At 41.9% G+C, this 18323-nt stretch overlaps 1 protein-coding gene across 2 annotated transcripts in view; it reads right to left on the bottom strand.

Annotated features, from left to right (window-relative positions):
• CYFIP1 (cytoplasmic FMR1 interacting protein 1) overlaps nt 1-18123 on the bottom strand; it is a 72417-nt gene extending 54294 nt beyond the window's left edge. For both annotated transcript variants that reach the window (XM_079315219.1, XM_079315218.1), the window contains exons 1-2: nt 17923-18123; nt 366-489 (exon numbers count right to left, since the gene is read on the bottom strand). In XM_079315219.1, coding sequence (XP_079171345.1) covers nt 366-482 — 117 coding nt within the window. In that variant the 5' untranslated portion in view covers nt 483-489; nt 17923-18123. The remainder of the gene's footprint in view (nt 1-365; nt 490-17922) is intronic.
• Nucleotides 18124-18323: the final 200 nt, after the last annotated feature.

The raw sequence follows: 18323 nt of genomic DNA, 5'->3' as shown, positions 1-18323 counted from the left end.
AGTGAATGGGAATGAGTAGATTTAGACTAGGTATTAGTGAGAAATTATTGACTGTGAGGGTGGTGAGGCACGGAAACAGGGTGCTCAGAGAAGCTGTGGTTTACTCATCCCTGGAAGTCTTCACCCCAGGCTGGATGGGGCTTTGAGCAACCTGATCTAGTGGAAGGGGCTCCTGACCATGACAGAGGGGTTGGACTAGATAATCTTTAAAGTCCCTTCCAACCCAAACCATTCTATGGTTTTAGGAAAATAATTTTTTTTATATTATATATTGCCAATAAAACACACTTCGGTTTTGAGCAAAACGTACTCTTTCTTAACAGCACCGGGAAATGGAAAAACTTTATCCCATAATGAGAAAATACCTGGTAAAGAAGAGATGATGGTGGGGGCTCAATACATGGTTGCTGATCTGGCAATGGTAGTTCCTCCAAGAGATCCACATTGGACAAGGCATCCTCCAGAGTTACTTGAGCAGTCATTTTGCACCTGGTTAGAAAATACATACATATAGCTATGTAGATGTATACAAATAGATATAACTTTATATGTATTACTATATACACAGTAAAGAAATGAGTAACATGAAGAGAAGGCAACGATTTATATAATGGGAAATGAGAAGTTTCCCTTCAACCAAAACAGAAGGGAAACAGTCAAACAGAAACTCAGATGATTTTCAAACACAAGTTTTATTTAAACTTTTGAGACTAACACCGTTTTCCTTCCTTTTAGGACTTGACAAATGTTTCTCCTCCCTCATTGCTGGACACCAGAAATACACCGAAAATACAGGAAAGGATGATTCTACAGCTCAGTTTTGAGTGAATGTGCTTTCAAAACTCTATGCACTACAGCTTCTACAGACACACCATCTTCAGGAGACCAGGCTGTCAAAAGGTGCCAGCAGTCTCCAGTGTTTCATGTCCTAGGACATTCTCATCTGCTTTGGGTAATTGATGCTAGACCCCTCAGGGCCATGGCAACCTCCAGAAACCTTTGACTGCTGCCACTGCCTGGGGTTTTGAACCAAGAACAGCAATGGGAAGAAATCTGGACCATCTGTGACCAGTGACCAAGCACTGGAACAGGTTGCCCAGAGAAATTGTAGAGTCTCCTTCACTGCAACTTTTCAAGAACTGTCTGGCTGCAATCCTGTGCCATGTGCTCCAGGATGACTCTGCTTCAGCAGGAAGATTGGACCAGGTGAGCCACTGCAGTCCTTTCCAACCTTACACATTCTGTGATGATGTGAAAATATAGGAAGAAAATGTGGGGTGGAACAACTCAGTCATCCACTCATATAATTATGTACTCATTCTCCTTAGTGGAGTGAAAAAAAAACTGATTTTTAAGGCAATATCTCTAAACAAGAGGTCTCTTTTATTTTGCAAGTTATTTTCCCCCATTTACCATAGAAAAACCAAACACCTTTGGTGCAAGAAGCAGCTGAGCATTGCTCTCAGCTCTAACCAGGAGGAAAGGAACACTGAGCACACACATCCCAGAGGAGCAAGACCCTGCCTGGCACAGAACCGTGGACCTGCTCCATTCCCACATGCAGGGAGGGAACAAACAGATCCCAAGAAAAACAAAAAATCACTGCAAGACAGCTGGTATGGACTGGTGATCCCACCACTCACTGCACTTTTATTGGCCTAGTAGAAAAATCAGCTCACTTTCTCTTTCCTAATTACAGATTCCTGGAGAAAGATCCACAGAAACAGCCTCTTTACCTCCAAGTAGAGCTCAGCTGACAAAAAAGTCAGAACCAGAACCTAAACTCAAGGAGACAAAGCAACCAGGAGTGATTACCTGTCTATCTCCAGAGACCAATCATGTTCCAAGCCATTGCTGCAAAACTATTGTTACACATATGGAGAGAGCTTGCCAAGACTTTATAAACAACAGCCAACAAAAAGATTCATAGGTCTGTTTCTTCTTGAATGCCCAGCCCAAACCTTGCCCACAGCCTGGGCATATCAGTCTTTGTAAAATAAATAAATAAACCAGTGGTCATATTGTGCAATTTGTGATCCTTGCCAAAAAGGGATGAAGGACTGGACTGACAGGAGTGCTGGCTGGTAAACCTGTGCCAGGATGTTTGCCCAACATCTGCCTACACCCAGATCAAGCTCCAACACAAGAACCACAATTATTTTCAAATTAGAGAGCAGCAAAGAACACGGTGTCCTCCCTTCAATAAATCAACACATGCCAAAAAATTTCCATGCTGGGCAAAAGTCCTGTGAAGAGGTCAGACTGATCAGCTTTACCCTAGAGGAAACTGAGCTGCCAAGAAATCAGAACATCTACAGATGAGTTTATATCTATAAGCACTTTAAATATGAATGTGAGTATCTATAAACCAAGCTTTAGCTAAAAAAGAAAACAGATTAACTGAGAGGATCCTTCCAACTTGAAACTTTTCTTACTCTTAGCCTCCCTGCCAAAGTAGAAATGCCCAGTGTGCAGCTGCTGTGGGATGTGTTGGGGATGGGATCAGTGGGGCCATAGCCCTCTCCCCCCTGGACAGCAAATGGCCACAAAGCATTGGCTCCAAGAAAGCACTGCAAAAAATGTTCTAAAACCCACAACACCCACCATTCTACACCAAAAACTACTGCAACTATCTCTGTAAAGGGGAGGTGTCACTGTGTGCAAGGGAAGTATCAGCATCCTCTCAAGTCTACACATCTTCCTTATCCTCCCATAATATGGTCCACCAATGACTTGGGCCCCTGCTGTTGAACAGAGACAGGCATTTACAAAATCCAAGCTCCTGACTTGTACTTCCTCAGCAGTACAAGTGAATGTTCCGAAGATGTGGCCCACATGTCTCCATTCTGAAAGCACACCTGCATGCTTTGGGCCTCAATACTTACAGCTGCACAGGAGTAATCCTCCAGCATCAGCTATGTTCAGACTATAAGACATTAGACTATCTGTGGATTTGTTTTAGAAGACAATTTAAAAATAGAACCCAAAATCTCAGCTGACTTAAAGTGCCATCTATTTAACAGCACAGGTCTGGGAAACCCTCACTAACACACCAGGGGCAGAAATAAGTAACAAAAGCTTCCTGCTGCCCTTTGGGTTGTGAAAAGAAATACGGGAAGGAGCATTTTTTGAAGTCTTTCAGCATGATTTCCCAAAGATCAGCATTTTTCAAAGCGGGAAAACAAAAGCCATTGGGCACAGACAGTTGTAAATGTCTTCTTGTTTTGAGGTTGCTCACTGACAGCTCTGCTTTGCAATTTTGCCAAAGGTATCCACATATCTGGTGTCTCCTGGGCCAAGCTCAATGCCCCTGTTCTCCAGCCTCTGCACTCCAGTATCTAGCAAGACATGAAAGAGGAAGCAGCTCCTTCCTGCCCAGCTCTGACATATTTGCAAAAGTTGTGAGGGCGTGATGCACGTTTCCCCTCTGCCCCCCCAGAAGTGAGCAGAGGAGTTTTGACAACAGCAACGGCAGGGAACAGCTGGAACTGGTTCAGGGGATTTCTTCCCTTCTTTATCTTGTTGATAAAACAAGCTCCAGAAAACAACAGCTGTTTCTCGTGTACAATGATGAAGGGCTGGCAAAAACAGATTTTTTTTTCCCCCCCTAAGCTCAGAAAAACTAATTTAAGAAAAGCTAAAACTCCCAAGAGACAAAATTGGATAGCTTTGCCTCTTTAAGAGTCTTGAGCTTTTAACAGATTAAATTATTGGGCAGGAGAGCTATATTTTAACAGATTCCTTTATGGCAGAGAACATAAGAAACTTCAAACTACTCTAAAAAAAAAAATTTATTAGGAGTCTACATAAGTGAGAACAGACTAAAATGCTGTAGTCATACTCATCATTATAGTTATATGAGGACATTCACCCAAACTGAGAATTTTTTTTTTTACTAAATTCCTACAAAGCTGTGTTTTCAGTTCTGTACTCACATGAGATTTCCCAGGACAGCTTTTCTCAGAAGACATGTAAGCTTTACTTCTGAAATAATATTTTCCTTTTTGGTATCTTTGGATTATGACCCATCCTTAAAGCACTAAAGTAAAAATGCATGAACATGTTCTCCTGGTTGTACACCTAAGTAATTAGTGAACATTCAACACTTATTAGCTGACATTCTCCCTTGAGGAGAGAGAATCATATATACCAGGAAGCTACTTTACTAAATTTTGGTGTTTCATGAGCACACACAGCTTTCTAAGCAGGGGAGAGCAATGTCTGTGTCAATTCTCAGTTCCTTTTTCTGGATTTCGAAGCAAGAAAATCCCTGTCTCGAAATGAACTTCAGCCTTACAGTACCAAGTCCCACCATGTCCAAGGATCAAGAGATATAAGTACTAGGGTTTGAGATTTTTTAATGTTTTAGTGCAAGGCCACAGATTAGCTTAAACAAGGGTATTCTCTTTTTCTTCAGTTCTGAAGGAGATGAGCACCACATGAGCCTGACCTGCTTAGAAGAGCTTGTGCTCAGTGGGAGAAGCTCACTGAGCTGCCTCTCATATTTTATCCATGGGAAAAATCAAGCCAAAAAAAGGAGGGTCCTCTAGCATTGTTTACATTGTGATTTAACTTCAGAACTGGATTATTATTGAAAATATTCACAAAAAAGAGCTGGCAACCTTTTTTAAATGTCATAATTCTTCACCGTTGCTCTCAGCCATGCATGGTAAGCAGGGTCCTGTTAACAACACTCCTTTGGTATTTAGAGATGATTGTTAGTCCTAGTAGAGATAACCATTTCCACATCTTCATCCTTACAGAATAATGCCTAAGTCTTTGCAAAAGGTCTATATTCTTAATTCCAAGCATATCAGAAAACAGTCAGCAAGTACCTCTCAGGCATGCTCTTTTGGGCCTCCTGAAGCTTCAGATTAATTAGAAGAAAATATGAAAAGGAGCAAATTATAGGCACAATGTTTTGGACAAAAAAAACCCCAGAAAACTGACCAGAAGAAATAATAAGAACTATAGACTGAGAAAGCAGAGACTGGAACATTAATTTCAGAATCATTGTGAGAGAAAAGACTGCTGGAACTATTCTGTTCTCAAACTCAGAGGTTAAAAAAACCACCCAATTACTAGAGAGTTAAATAACAAGCTTTTCAGCTTTCTTACAGTGACAGAGTTAAGTGGGACTCGGCCTACAAATAGCTAAAACAGGAAAAAATATGCTTAATGATACTTGTATCATAGTTCTCATACATGTTCACCACCAGTGCACACAACACAACAGATACAACCTGTAGCAAGCAAACAAGTTTAAAAAAAAATAAATGAGGGTAAAGCACATGAACTTAGGTAACTGCACCCTAATTGAGATCTTCTTATAAGTGTAGAAATTACCACACAGTTCCTCTTTAGCCTCTGACCAAGGCTTCCCAGAAATGTCCTCTAATGGTCTTATGAATCTATCCAGCTGATTTTCAAAAAGATATTGATCCCCAACATAAAAGTTCTATCTCAAATAACTGGGTTTGATGATACTGGTGAAAAATAAAGCCCTTCACTACAAAAGTTATCAGATGCAATGTTATGGCTATGTTAGACAAGACAGGGAGATGATGAGGTTGGTATTATGTTACCACAAAAAAAATTTAAAAATGCAAAAGGTATCTTGAATACACACAAGGAAATAATAGGAAGTCCTTGGAGAACACAAGTACATATGTCATTTAAATTACTTGCAAACTGCCATTATCACCTGTACTAAGACTGTCAAAAGAACATTCCCACAGAAAACTGATAAACAGTATAATTCACTCCTTTAGTTATAAAAATAAAGGTAGAGAACACCAAGCTACCATGAAAGCCAACTTTTCTTCAGATTTAGACAAAGCAAGCAGAGGCATTTACTTTATAACAACTCTTGCTTTAAGTTATGGAAGTTGAAAAAACAATGTTAAATTTCCCTGAAATAAACAAAAATAATTAAAATCTAAATCCTATAGCTGACAGGCACTTTTTTTTCTTTGTATCACTCACTCAAAGGTTTGACACCCTGAGGACATCTAAGTACCCTCACTTTGAAATCTCTAAGGATTTATCCTCACACAACCATCAGAGCAGTAAGACAGCAGGCTTCCCTCTTGAAGCACGGTGGAGTGCAGCTGGTAACAACCTGGAAACAGATTTCCAGGTGTTTTTTGCTGTCAGCTCCTTACAGTACATCTTCTGGTATATTGCTGCATACTGGAAAGATCACCCAGTGGACACAACTCTGTCTATTGCTATCACATGCTCATCTTGTGCCCTGAAAATTAAACTTCCATGGAAAATGAAAGATGGGTTTTGCTGATATCACAGCAGGGGAAAGACCTGAGTGAGCAGTCAATGCTGTGGATGATACCTGCCCCCAACACCAGTATCACACACATGGATGTGGAGCAACCAGCCTCACCACACAGTCCTGACAAGGTTCATGTCATTTAGCTCAGCTGTTCAGAAGCAAGGATTTCTTTCTATCATTTCAACAGAAATAAAAGCATGAAAGAGACAGTGATGCAAAGGAACACACTTCTTTCAGCTAAACTTCAGGTGAACTACCAGGACATTCCCAACAGTCTGAGAGCAAAGACTGCGTCTTTGTCCAGCTGAGTCTTTATCCTGCCCTGGCATGAAGTGCTGCAGCAAGCTAGTAAGGGTAGATTAAATTGTGTTGGATTAAATAAATTCCCTTGAATTCCCCCATTCATCCCACTTTTCAGACTGACACTGAAAAAGGGTGTTGTAAACTGGGGCATGTCCCATCTGCTCCTGAACCAACATACCCATGGCAATGACAGCAGAGCAAACCTCTCCTGGAGTCCTGTACTCTTCAGAGCAGCTCTTCTGCTACTCTTCTGTACAGACCCTCTCCCTCCTTGCCCCAAAAGACACATCCATCCCAGCACCTCTGATAGCACCTGGCCAGGCACGTGGGAAGAGCTGAATGTGCAAAGATTTGAGTCACTGCTGAATCTTAGGGTGAGAAGAGTCAGAGGAATATTAGCATTGATCTTACCCCACCATGCTACACACTATACTAGTATCTTAAATACACATCTGAAAGGGAAAAAAAAACACACCCTATGGTCATCAAACTGCAGGGCAAGTTCCCAGCCCTGGACAGGAGAGTTTGGGGCCCCTGGTGACAAAGGGTTGGATCAGCAGTTCTGGGCTGCAGCTGGCAGCCAGGGGCCTCACACTATGCTCTGAGCTGGGAGCAGCAAAGCCTGACCCATGTAAGCACAGTTCTCTTTCCCCATGGCAGGAGAAGTTACCACAGAATATTCAGAGATCAGAGTGGGACATGCAGAAGTGCTCAGCACAACCCACCTCCAGCTGCACCCAGGACAGTGTAAGCCCTAGAAACCACCCTAAGTCCAACAGCAATAAAACACATACAAACATTAGCTGGAGAATGCAGCCCAAGGAAGCAGAGGTGTTTTGGGACATCCAGGGAATTGGTTTTGCTAAGAGCATTCTCTACGTAATCCTAAAAAGCTCTCCAACACTGGAATTTTAAGTGGAAAATAATTATTTCATATTAAAAGTATGGAGAGGGATCATGCCAAAACATGAGTTAATAAAGGTGGAGTTTCAATGATAAAAAATTGCTGGACTGTAGAAATTTTTGAATATTTTCTGACTGTGCAGAAGAAAATAGTGTTTAATTTGACTGAAAAATTATGCTGGGAGGGGATGCCCTATGTCTTTTTGTAGTCCACTGGACACATTTTGTTTTTAAATAGAAGCATTTGATCTCCAAGTGCTTGTACATGTTCCCAGGCTCAAAATAAGACAAAGAGGAAGCATGTCTGCACTTTAAACAGCAACTTCCTTTTACACTGCCTCTCTTCTTTCCCAAGTCTGCAAAAGCAGAATCTTTGAATCTTAAATTAAAATATAGTATCATGGATACTGAAGATTAAAATTGCTGTGTAATCCATTAATTGAAATATGTATCAACATGAGTGGTTTTGCCTAAAATAAATTATTATATATCAACATAAATATTAATAAATAATCTATATTCCTTTTGCATAAATAAATAAATCAAAGATCACCCTACTTAAAAGGGCAGAAATCTGTGATGAAAATCAGGAAAAATTTACATGCTGCAGTTAAAGAGGGAGAAGAGAAGCTAGTATTTACACCAAAAAAAAAAAAAAAAAGAAAAAACAAGAGAAGCAAAGATATTCCACAGTCAACACACTGAAGGAAAGAAATTCAAATGAAAGTATATTCAAAAAGATGATTGACTGGCCTGCTGAAATGAGGTCTTCAGGACCAAACTCAGTAAATTCCACAGCAACTAATGTCAACATTCCCACAAGAACAGAATTGGTTGGCAGAGCAGCAGAAGTTTTATCCCTATAGCATCACAACATTTTCAGGTTTCTTCCGTCCCATTGTGTCATTTTTCTATGCTACTGGACTGCAGAAAATCAATTCTATTACAAAAATTTGATTCAATATGCTATGTAATGTTCCTACTCAATTTAAACAATGAGATTCCAATCACAAAGGGCCCTTGTGGCAGCAAGAGAACAAAAGGAACGGATTTTGTCTCCCAAGAACAGCACAGCAATTATGAAAATACTCATTTTTTATTTTAAACCTCCAAGAACTCTCTTAAAAACTCCCTTTTAGTTCTATATTAATTAAATTACAAACTCAGCCCTTCGACCGCTTACCTATCAATTCAGACTGAGCAGAAAACATTTTAACACTGATAGCTGAAGCACTTCAGAGAACAGCAACATGAGGGTTCTCCTCTGTTTGAATTCCATTTCCTGTGCTCTGGACAGCACAATCTGCCTTTTTGCCAAGCGGATCAGCCTAAGATGTTCCTTTTGGGACTGGAGCTCCTTTCCGTTCCTAAGCAACAGATTTGCATAAGCCGAAGGAGCAAAGAAAAATGCTTTTCACATCATTTACTGGCCTGTCTGAATAAAGTAAAAGACAGAAGAAAGCAAACAGCAGCTGACAGTCCTTTGTGCAAGAGATTTGACATACTGTTAAGCTTTCAAAAATACATCTGCAAGCGGAATTTAAAAAAAGGCCCAATACGTCAAATAGAGAAAAAAATTCCAGCAGTGTATTATCCCATCCAAACATCATAATGAGTCCCAGAAGAATGGCCATATAATAGAGACAATTAATTTAATATTAGACTCCTACAGGATGATGCGGCTCACAATAACTGCAGGCTTCCAAAAGCAGGCCGACTGAGGGAAGAACATCAGGCTAACAGCATGGTTTTTTGGTTTTTTTTAAAAGAAAATCTCAGCTTCCTAAATGAAACATTCTTTGTGTTTAGTCACATGTGAATTTTTTCACACAATCTGCACTGCTTCTGTCCAGCCTGCAGAGAAACACCCCAAAAAGCAATCCTCATCCCTTCCATCTCTTTACATAAGCAATGCCTGTGCTATGACCCTGCAAGCAAGGTTCAAGTGTTCAGTGATACACCAACCTTATCACCTGGCAAACTGAGTTCTGGGCAACAGCAGCACCATTAATGCAATGTAAAGGCCACACTTCAGTGAGTCAGTACTGTTCCTCCCACAGGATAATCAAGATCACAAGGACAGCAGTGCTAAGGATGCTGTCATGGAGCTGAAATGACTTGCTGACACACTGACCACCACCAGGACTCAGAGGACAATTGGTTATGCTTGTCAAGTAATTTCCCTTTCAATATCCTGGATTAAATCAAGCACTTTCCAATAAAAGGAAGGTCTGACACTCTACTATAGTCACAGCAGGTTAGGAATGGGGGAGTCTAAGGCTCTTTGGATGAAGCCTAGATCCAGACTGGTGAGTCACGGAATTGCCTTTTCTGATGCCTGCCACCACGTGTATGTCTACTAACTACTCCTTTTTACCACATCAGTAAGAAAACTCTCCCACAGCTAGAGAACATAGTGCAACCTCTGCACTCCTACATCACAGCACCAGGCTGGAGTCACTATATTTTTGCTAGCAAGGCACCACAAGAGTGAATTTATCTTTTCCTGCAGTGCTAGCAGCCAGGAGGAGCACATGGATGAGCACATACTAATTCTACAGCAGCAGCAGCTGCAGGGGATGATGATGATGCAGCAAGTAACAACCAGGTATTCTGAAGGGCAGCCTGGCCAGTACTATGCATCTGCAGCATTATTCCATATCTGGAAACTTTGGAAGAGAGATACAACTTCCTGATGTTAAAATACAGGGTGAAATGCTATCCCTCTGTAGTAAGCTCAAGCAGAGGATGCACACACTTCAAAGATGAAAAATTAATTCAGCTCATTCCACTAATTTTATCTGAGAATCCATTGTGATGGCATGGGAGAAGCCTAAGCCTCTAAAATTTCATCCAAAAGTATCCCACTTAGCTGAATAAGGAGGGAGAGCCTGTCTCTGAAGTTTATCCTGCAGCATGCAACCTCTCTCTGCAACAGCACTTGTGCCACAAGTATTTACGAAGTGTTTTGTTTGGTTTGCTTTATCTGTGAAACTAAGTGTGAAGCCCAAGATATGTCACAAATGTAAAATAAAAAAATCTGTTGATGGGCTAGATGGCTGAGGGGGTTTGTGCTGATTTAAAAGTTAATTCTCACAGAAGAACTGAGTTCTGAGTGAACAAAGTGATGTACAGGATGGATCTACTTCTGCAATATTAGGCTTCTCTTCAGACTGCAATGAAGTTAGAGATTTAAGCATTGTTGCACTCTAGATTAGGTGTGCTGAGATCTGTCTTGCTACATTTACTTGCCTTACCCTATTCATATTCTCTGGTATTACACCTTTGAATTGCACCATTTCACCTTCCTGATCAACCCCCTTCCCTTCTCTTCTTTGCATTCTTTTCCTCTCACCCAGTTCACTCCATAATACGTTTCAACCTTCTCAGTTTGCTGCCATTTTTGCATTCTGCTGATGCAGCTCTCTCCTGCAGCTGTTCTCAACAAGCATTTCTTCTGTACTTGTCCCTGATCCTCTGCTGCACGGGTGGTAGGAAGCAAAGCTGCACAGCTTTGGATGAGACTGATGCTCACCACAGAAGCTAAGCAATAAAACACAGCAGGTGAAAACTACAACTACAGTTGTGAAAAGCCCTCTCACTTCTTAGCAAAGATAACACTCCCACTGTGAACATAGTGCAAAGAATGAGAAAGGGTGCAGCAAAAGTAATAACCACCCCAAAAAGGAAAGCAAGTTCACATGGAATTAGCCTGGCATGGCTCAGGATGAAGTCCTCCATCACAGATTGCTGATACCTGCTCAGCATGGCTTTCGTTGGCTGCCCTTGGTGCCTGGTCCAAAGAGTGCTGGTATTTTAATCAAAAAGGGCACACCAGTATACATGGGCTGAAAGGAGCTGGGCATGGAGAACTGAGCACCTCAGTGGATGGAGGGCTGTCATGATGCAAGTAAAAGAGATGAGCCTCAATAATGGAGAGAAAAACAAGAGTCTGGAGTCTTCAGATTTCCATTTAAGAAACAACAAAACCCCTCAGCCAAACTGTTTATTTAGACTCACAGAGTGGCTCTGGTTGAAAGGGACTTTAAAGATCATATAGTTTGTCTCCCATGCCATGGGCAGGGAGACCTTCCACTAGACCAAGTTGCTCAAAGCCCCATCAAACCTGGCCTTGAACACTCGCAGGGATGGGGCACACACAGCTTCTCTAGGCAACCTGTCCCAGTGCCTTGCCACCCTCACAGTCAAGAATTTTTTCCGTATCTTTTAGCTAAATTTCATCTCTTTCTGTTTGAACCCATTACTTCTTGTCCTATCACGACAGTTCCTGATAAAGCATGTGAGTTCTGCATTTTTATTTCACAAGACTGGAGAGAAATAAAGAAAAGCAACATTTTTTTTCTCAGGGGAGGGGAAGACAGAACGCTGTTCCTTAGCCCAGTTACACAGATGGTTGCTCGAGGGTCAGTCTTACAGCTTCTCAGGGGAGTCTGCCTGGCAACATTCCTGTCTGTGGCAGGACACCATCACCCCACTGCTGGGGGCAGACCCCCAGGCAGGGGTAGCCCCCCAGGTCTCCCTTCCACAGCATCTCTGCATTTTGCATGATCATCTTACAGGCACATGTCCCTCAATGACTCAACAGCATTAATTATATCCAGGGGGTTTTTCAAGTCAAGCCTGCAGCTGAAGCTCTGGCTTCACTGTTGCCTTAGTTTGAGTTTAAAAAATGAACAAAGGCTTCAGTAACAATTACTCTGAAAAAGAGGCTGTCTGCTGTCATTCACACTCCTTTTCTATACCTGTAGGTATTTGGTAAGTCAACAACACAACACTCTCCACTTTCACGTAAAAAAAAATTACACAGCTTCATCTGAAAAGTAAGTTGGAAGATATTTTAGGCAAATTTTTACTATCAATGCTTAAAAGTAGCTTCTTATTTATTATCTAAACCAGTACAATAATTATATACAATTTTGCAAAATTATGGTATTTAAAAAGAAAACTAAAACAAACCCCAAACCAACAGGCTTCAGAAGCTGTTAAAAAAAATCTACCATTATGTACATTTCTGTGAGGAGACAGTGAATCGCATAAGAAGTAAATCATGGTTTAATAATTCTTTTAAAAAAAAAACCTAAGGAAATAGTACAGGACAGAGTAGAAGAGAAAACAAAAATAAATAAATTTTAGTTTCTTTTTCCTCAGAAAGAGCTCATTACCTGTAGTATTTCATACAAGAAAATACACAGTTTCAGTAAAAATTCATCCAAAGCTTTACTTCAGATATCACCTGACAAGCATTCACATTTATCTTGAACCACGTGTCATGACAGTTTGCCTGAACTTCACACCCAGAACCTATAATTCAGTGTACTCTCCTTATTGATTTTACATCACTGAACCCACTTAAAATAATTTGAGTTATACTGAGAGAAGGCTATAAATAGCTTCAGTTCAACAGCATCTTTATTTCCTGTCAACAAAGTGTCCATGTCCCTATCAGAATTAAAGTATTTTAAAGTGAAGTACAGAACATATTTTTATCTAAACCCTGGAAACACATCTCTTGTATAGGTGTAGTGTATAAAGCAACAGAACTCTAACAGAACCTTGTGTCATTTGCACAGCTGAAATCACTACTTAGCATGTCAATTCTTGAGACTCATGTCTTAACATAAAACCACAGAATGGTTTTTAAATCTAATTGTTTCTAAGACCAAAAGCACCATTTAATTTTTTCTTTTACTTTAGAACAAAGTAATTCATAAGAACATTACTGAGACTTAACCCTGCTAATCATTGGCAGAGAGTGTCATCTCTCTGCAAATGAGTCTATACACTGTCTGAATTCTTAAGATGTCTTTCAGTGGAGACAGAAGAGAGGGGATGACATTTTTTCCCACCAAATGTGTAATTACTTGCTTTAAAAAGTTTATTTGGCATTCTATTACCTCCTGAGTGCCAGAATGCAGACCTGCAAAAACCAGTCATGTGAAAGGCTTGCTGAAAGGCAGACTTAAATTGAAAAAATCTCCCAGTATTTGGTTCAAGCAAAGAGAAATCACAGAATTTCACCCCTCAAATAACCACTTTGTAAGCTGACACAGCTAGGAAAAGGAGGGCACCACAGCCTGCTGCCCTGGTATTTACCTCTGATGAAAGCAAGAACAGAAGTGCCTATTCCACACCTGCTACCCGATTACTAAAGCTTTTCTTATTCAAGTAAAGTTAACAGGTAGAACATCCACTCTTGTGGAGGACACTCACTTTAAGCTCAGCCTAGGCCTGAGCACCTGTCCTAGCAACACACACATAAAGAATCACAGAACAACCACCCAGCTGAAGAACTACCATGTTTCACCTTCTCTGTAGTCACTGAGAAGAGTATAGCAGGGACCTTACAGCATGACTAAGAGGGCTGCAAGCCTACAGCAGACCACAGCTGGCCAAGTCCCACACAGTGGGTGCCCAGCAACCAGCTAATTCAGCAATAAAGGGATTTCCATCCTGAGAGTCCTCCCTGAGCTCACCATCAGACTGGTGCCCTGCTGGGATCCCTTCCAGCAGGAGCCGAGTCTGGCAGAATGAAACAGCTACAGAAAATGTGGAGAAGGGATACAGCAGCAGGACATAAGTGTTGCTCCTCAAGAGCAGGGACCACCATGACCTCCAGCTCTGGGGGAGCTTGAAGAGATGGGCTCCCTCTACAACACCCCGAGCCAGACCTGTGCTCAACTCAGCTGCCCACAACCTTAAATCACCTCTCCTACAAAGGTCTTTCTGCAGAAAGGCTACACAGCTATAAAATCACTTGCTGTCTGCTGATGGTCAGCCTGAGGGAAAGGGGGTTTCTTCTGAGATGGCAAATACCTGATGATCATTTGTGTCATACCAACCTTTACCTCAACTCTACAGTGCATACTGACACAGAGAAAAATCTTTTAAGTCTTATGAAGAAAACAAGCTTCAGGATTTTCGCTTTTACAAGAGATAAGAAGCTACCCAAAATATCACTAAACATTTTTTATGCCAAGAGATAAAAAGATTAACTGCTATTTTGCAACCTCTGTCTTCTTGTAGCAGTCTCATCAATGCATCATACATTAATTTTACCACCAGAAAGGCAGTGATGTGGATTAATGGAATTACATTTTAACAAAGCAAATCAATATGCACTCTGTTATCAGTATTACACAGCAAAGTGTGCCCCCGAGCCCTACTAATGTCAGCTTCTAAGGGCAGACGTGCAGTAAAGAATCCTGAACTGACATATGTAGCTTAAAATGTTAAGCACCATTACCAAGCTCTCTGTGAGTTTTTTTAGGTATACTGTCATATTTCACAACGTTGAAATGTCCTTTCATTTTACTGTTTCAGTTCTGCATAAAAACCAGGACAAGGATAGGCGGCTTTTACTTGTTGTATATACAAATAACAATGTAGCAAAAAAATAGCAAGATGACCTTCAAGAGTAAAGTCTGCCAGGGGCCACTTGTAACAAGGTATATGTTCTACCGATCAAAAATTTACAATTCTGTTACATTTACTCCCCGCTCTCCCCCTTTTTCCCTGAGAAAATACTCACAGGGAAACTCAGAAATGTTTAAATTAATCACAATCCCACACGCATGGATGGACCCACCTCGACCCACTCCATGGCCACTCATGTCTGGGATGTGCCAAGCTCCCACAGCATCCCTAGGTAAACAAGAATTTAGCTTGGTTCAAGCATAATTGCTTATTAAGTTTGGGCTTGCCACAGTGGCTGCAGTTATTTGAAAATGTATAAACAGTGGAAATTCAGAAGCTCACACGGTCACTGTTTCGAGAGGAGTGAAGTCAATCACAGAGCTGACTTCCAGCTCGGCAGGGTAAAACTTGCTGCCCAGCATTCAAGTTTACTTGGTGGAACAGCAATGGAACCACTTGAAGAACTTGCCCAGAGAACATAGGGCAAAAACTGTAAAATGAAACTCACTTGATATGCACATAAATAAGCATGGAAATTATACTAATTTTCTCTTGTATAGCATTGCAAGCAGTTCTAGCAGTTTTCAGGCCAGAGGATGAATACAACTGTTTCCACAAAAAACAGATTTGTGGGGATTTTTTGTCCTATCTTTTTGTTCCAACCTTGCAGTTCAATTCCAACCACTGATTTTTCCACATCAACCTGCATATCTTGGAAATCTTCAAAAAACAAATTTAAAAATAAAAATCAGATGGTCTTGGGAACAAACCACCTTCCAAGACAATTCTCTCCCAGAATGCATAAACAAAGCACTAATCAAAACTTATGGAGTATATCAGACAAACATCTAACATGGAACACATAGCTGGAACAGATTTCTGGTAATTACTTAATTATGTGACAAAGTCAGTATAATGCACCAAGAGAATTTGGTGGTTTAAGCCCTGAGGACATTTTCCACCTAAGGTAAACTGAAGGAACAAGAATTTTGTTAAGGAATACTTTGAATATTACAGGTACATCACAAAAGGACTGTGAGGGGTTTTTTTATAAGTCACACATTCAACAGTTAAAAACTGAAAAGTCTAAATTGTTTGTGGAAAATTACCTTTCTTATAAAAAATATTTTAAAAATATTTTAAACAACTTAGATAATTTTGCTCCATTCAAGTTTGAATGCTGTGATATCTATTATGGGAGAAATTTTAAACTAGTAGAGCTGAGCATATTTCAAACACCACTCCATTCTCCAAATCAGGACTCTCAAAAGAAACTGACAAACACAAGACATGTAAACAAAACAAAGTCTTTCCCCATCTTCAAGCAAGGATGTTGAGAGGTGGGAATATTTGGGTGTTTTTCTAAGACTCAGAGATGTTCATTCTCAGAATACATAAAGTAGCTGTGACAATCTGAAAACCAAAGTACATTAGTAACATTCCATTAAGTACATAGTCCTTACTTAAAAAAAAAAAAAAAAAAAAATATAAGCCAAGCAAGCTTTGAAGATACTGGGGTTAAGCCTTCCCAATGCTGTACAGACTTCTTCCAAATTCCTCCTCCTCCCTCCTGGCAGCTACAGAGACAACTGGCTGCCTACACCAGCCAGACTTCACAGACCAGTTGCCTGGGAAAGCTTTAAGAGAAACTTTAACACTATTGTAAAGAAAGCTTTTCCACTAGAACAGGAGAAGCTCTGTGTTTACAAAAGTTTAAAAAACTTTTTTAAAAGTAAACCTGGGACTTAATTAAAGTCGAGAATCAGAACTTAATTAAGGAGTATATCATATAGTTCATATAGACCTTCTCTGAACATAAAACAGTTTAAGTACAACTAATAAAAACATAATGCAGAGATTGTCAAATTGCATTACAATACTATTAGAAATTTAATTTTGAAGAAAACAGTACCCAACAATACCGCATATGTACATGTTCAATAAGCTTATTATAATAAAGTTATGTCAAATAAGTAACTGGAATGCAATAAGGACTGGAGTCGCTCATTAGCCTAAGCTTTTCATTTCCCACAGTTTACAGAAAAGGCTGGTATGACCTTCTAATTAAGAAGAAATTCCTCCAGCTAGATTTCCTCCTTCACCAATACACGCTCTCCAGCCAGCACTTGAGGCAGACTGGCTACATCCCACAAAGACAACTTCCTCCCAACAGCCTTCCTGGCACAAACAACCATTTATGCGTCTAAATAAGACTCCAACCTGCCATCAAACAGCGCAGGAATAAAAATCAAGGCAACGAGAGCCTAATGAAAGGCAAAAAACCAGCAGAGACGTTGCTGAACTACATGAATATTCAGAAAGATGAAGAGCATGTCTTTGCCTTCACCTTTGCTCATTAGAGAGGAGGGATGGGGTGGCAGACCATCATCTGGGGATTTTCAAGCTTATAGTGCTGCTATCATCACAGCATAGTTATTTTACTGGATAATTCTCAAGTTCCTCATGAGGAAGTTATTCCACGTCCTTAGACAGAGCTACAGAATACCTCCTTCCTCTGAGGAGGGAGATGAATCTGCACAGCGCGTTCTATTTTTTCCCCGTCTAGCCCATTCCAAGACAGCCTGGGAGGCAGAACTCTGACCACTCGGTGCTGCAAACACACGGGCCACGCATGAGAGAACAAGCTAAACCTCACACCCAGAAATAAAAGCCAGCAGTGGCTTTTCGGTAACCACCGCGGAGGCACCCACCCCGCCGGGGGCACGGCCGCCTGCCCGCTGCCCACAGCGCCCGTCGCGGCTCCGCACGGCCCTTCCCGCCGGGCCCGGCACCGCCCGAGCAGCGGGACCCCCGCGGCCCCTCCCAGCTCCGGGGGCGCCAGACACCGCGGATAAACACGCCCCGAGTAAGAGCACTGGCTCACGGCTAGCAGCGAGGGGGGCGCGGCGGGGGCGCCCGGCCCCGCAGACCCAGAGCCCGAATTCGGGGGAGGGGGTGAAGGCGCCCGGGCGGCCCCGGGAAGCGCAGCTCACCCGCTCTCCGCCGGCTCCCGGGAGCGGCGCTGCCGGCGGCGGGAGGAGCCCGTCCGTCCGTCTGTCTGTCTGTCTGTCCGCTCGGCCCGGCCGCCGAGGGTCGCGTCGGCCCGGCGGCTCCGCTCCTGGGCCGCGCCTGGCAGGGAGTTTCCTGTGTGAGTCACTTCAGCCGGGAGTTGCGCAGGGAAACACCCTTCCTGCCGCTCCAGCTCCTCCTCCTCCCTCCGCCTCATCCCAAACCTGCCGCCCCTTCCCGCCCCCGGCAGGCTCCGGCTCCGGCTCCTCCTCCCGGGGAGCCGGGAATAATCCCGGAGCCGCAGGCGGCGGAGCTACGTCCCGGACCGGTTCTTTGCTTTTACTGAAAGCGACTTTTTCTGTGCCCTGTACACGGGGCAGTCTGT

This window comes from Erithacus rubecula, assembly GCF_903797595.1.
Source record: "Erithacus rubecula genome assembly, chromosome: 1".
NCBI lineage: Eukaryota > Metazoa > Chordata > Aves > Passeriformes > Muscicapidae > Erithacus > Erithacus rubecula.
This window is presented reverse-complemented; position numbering and strand designations above follow the sequence as displayed.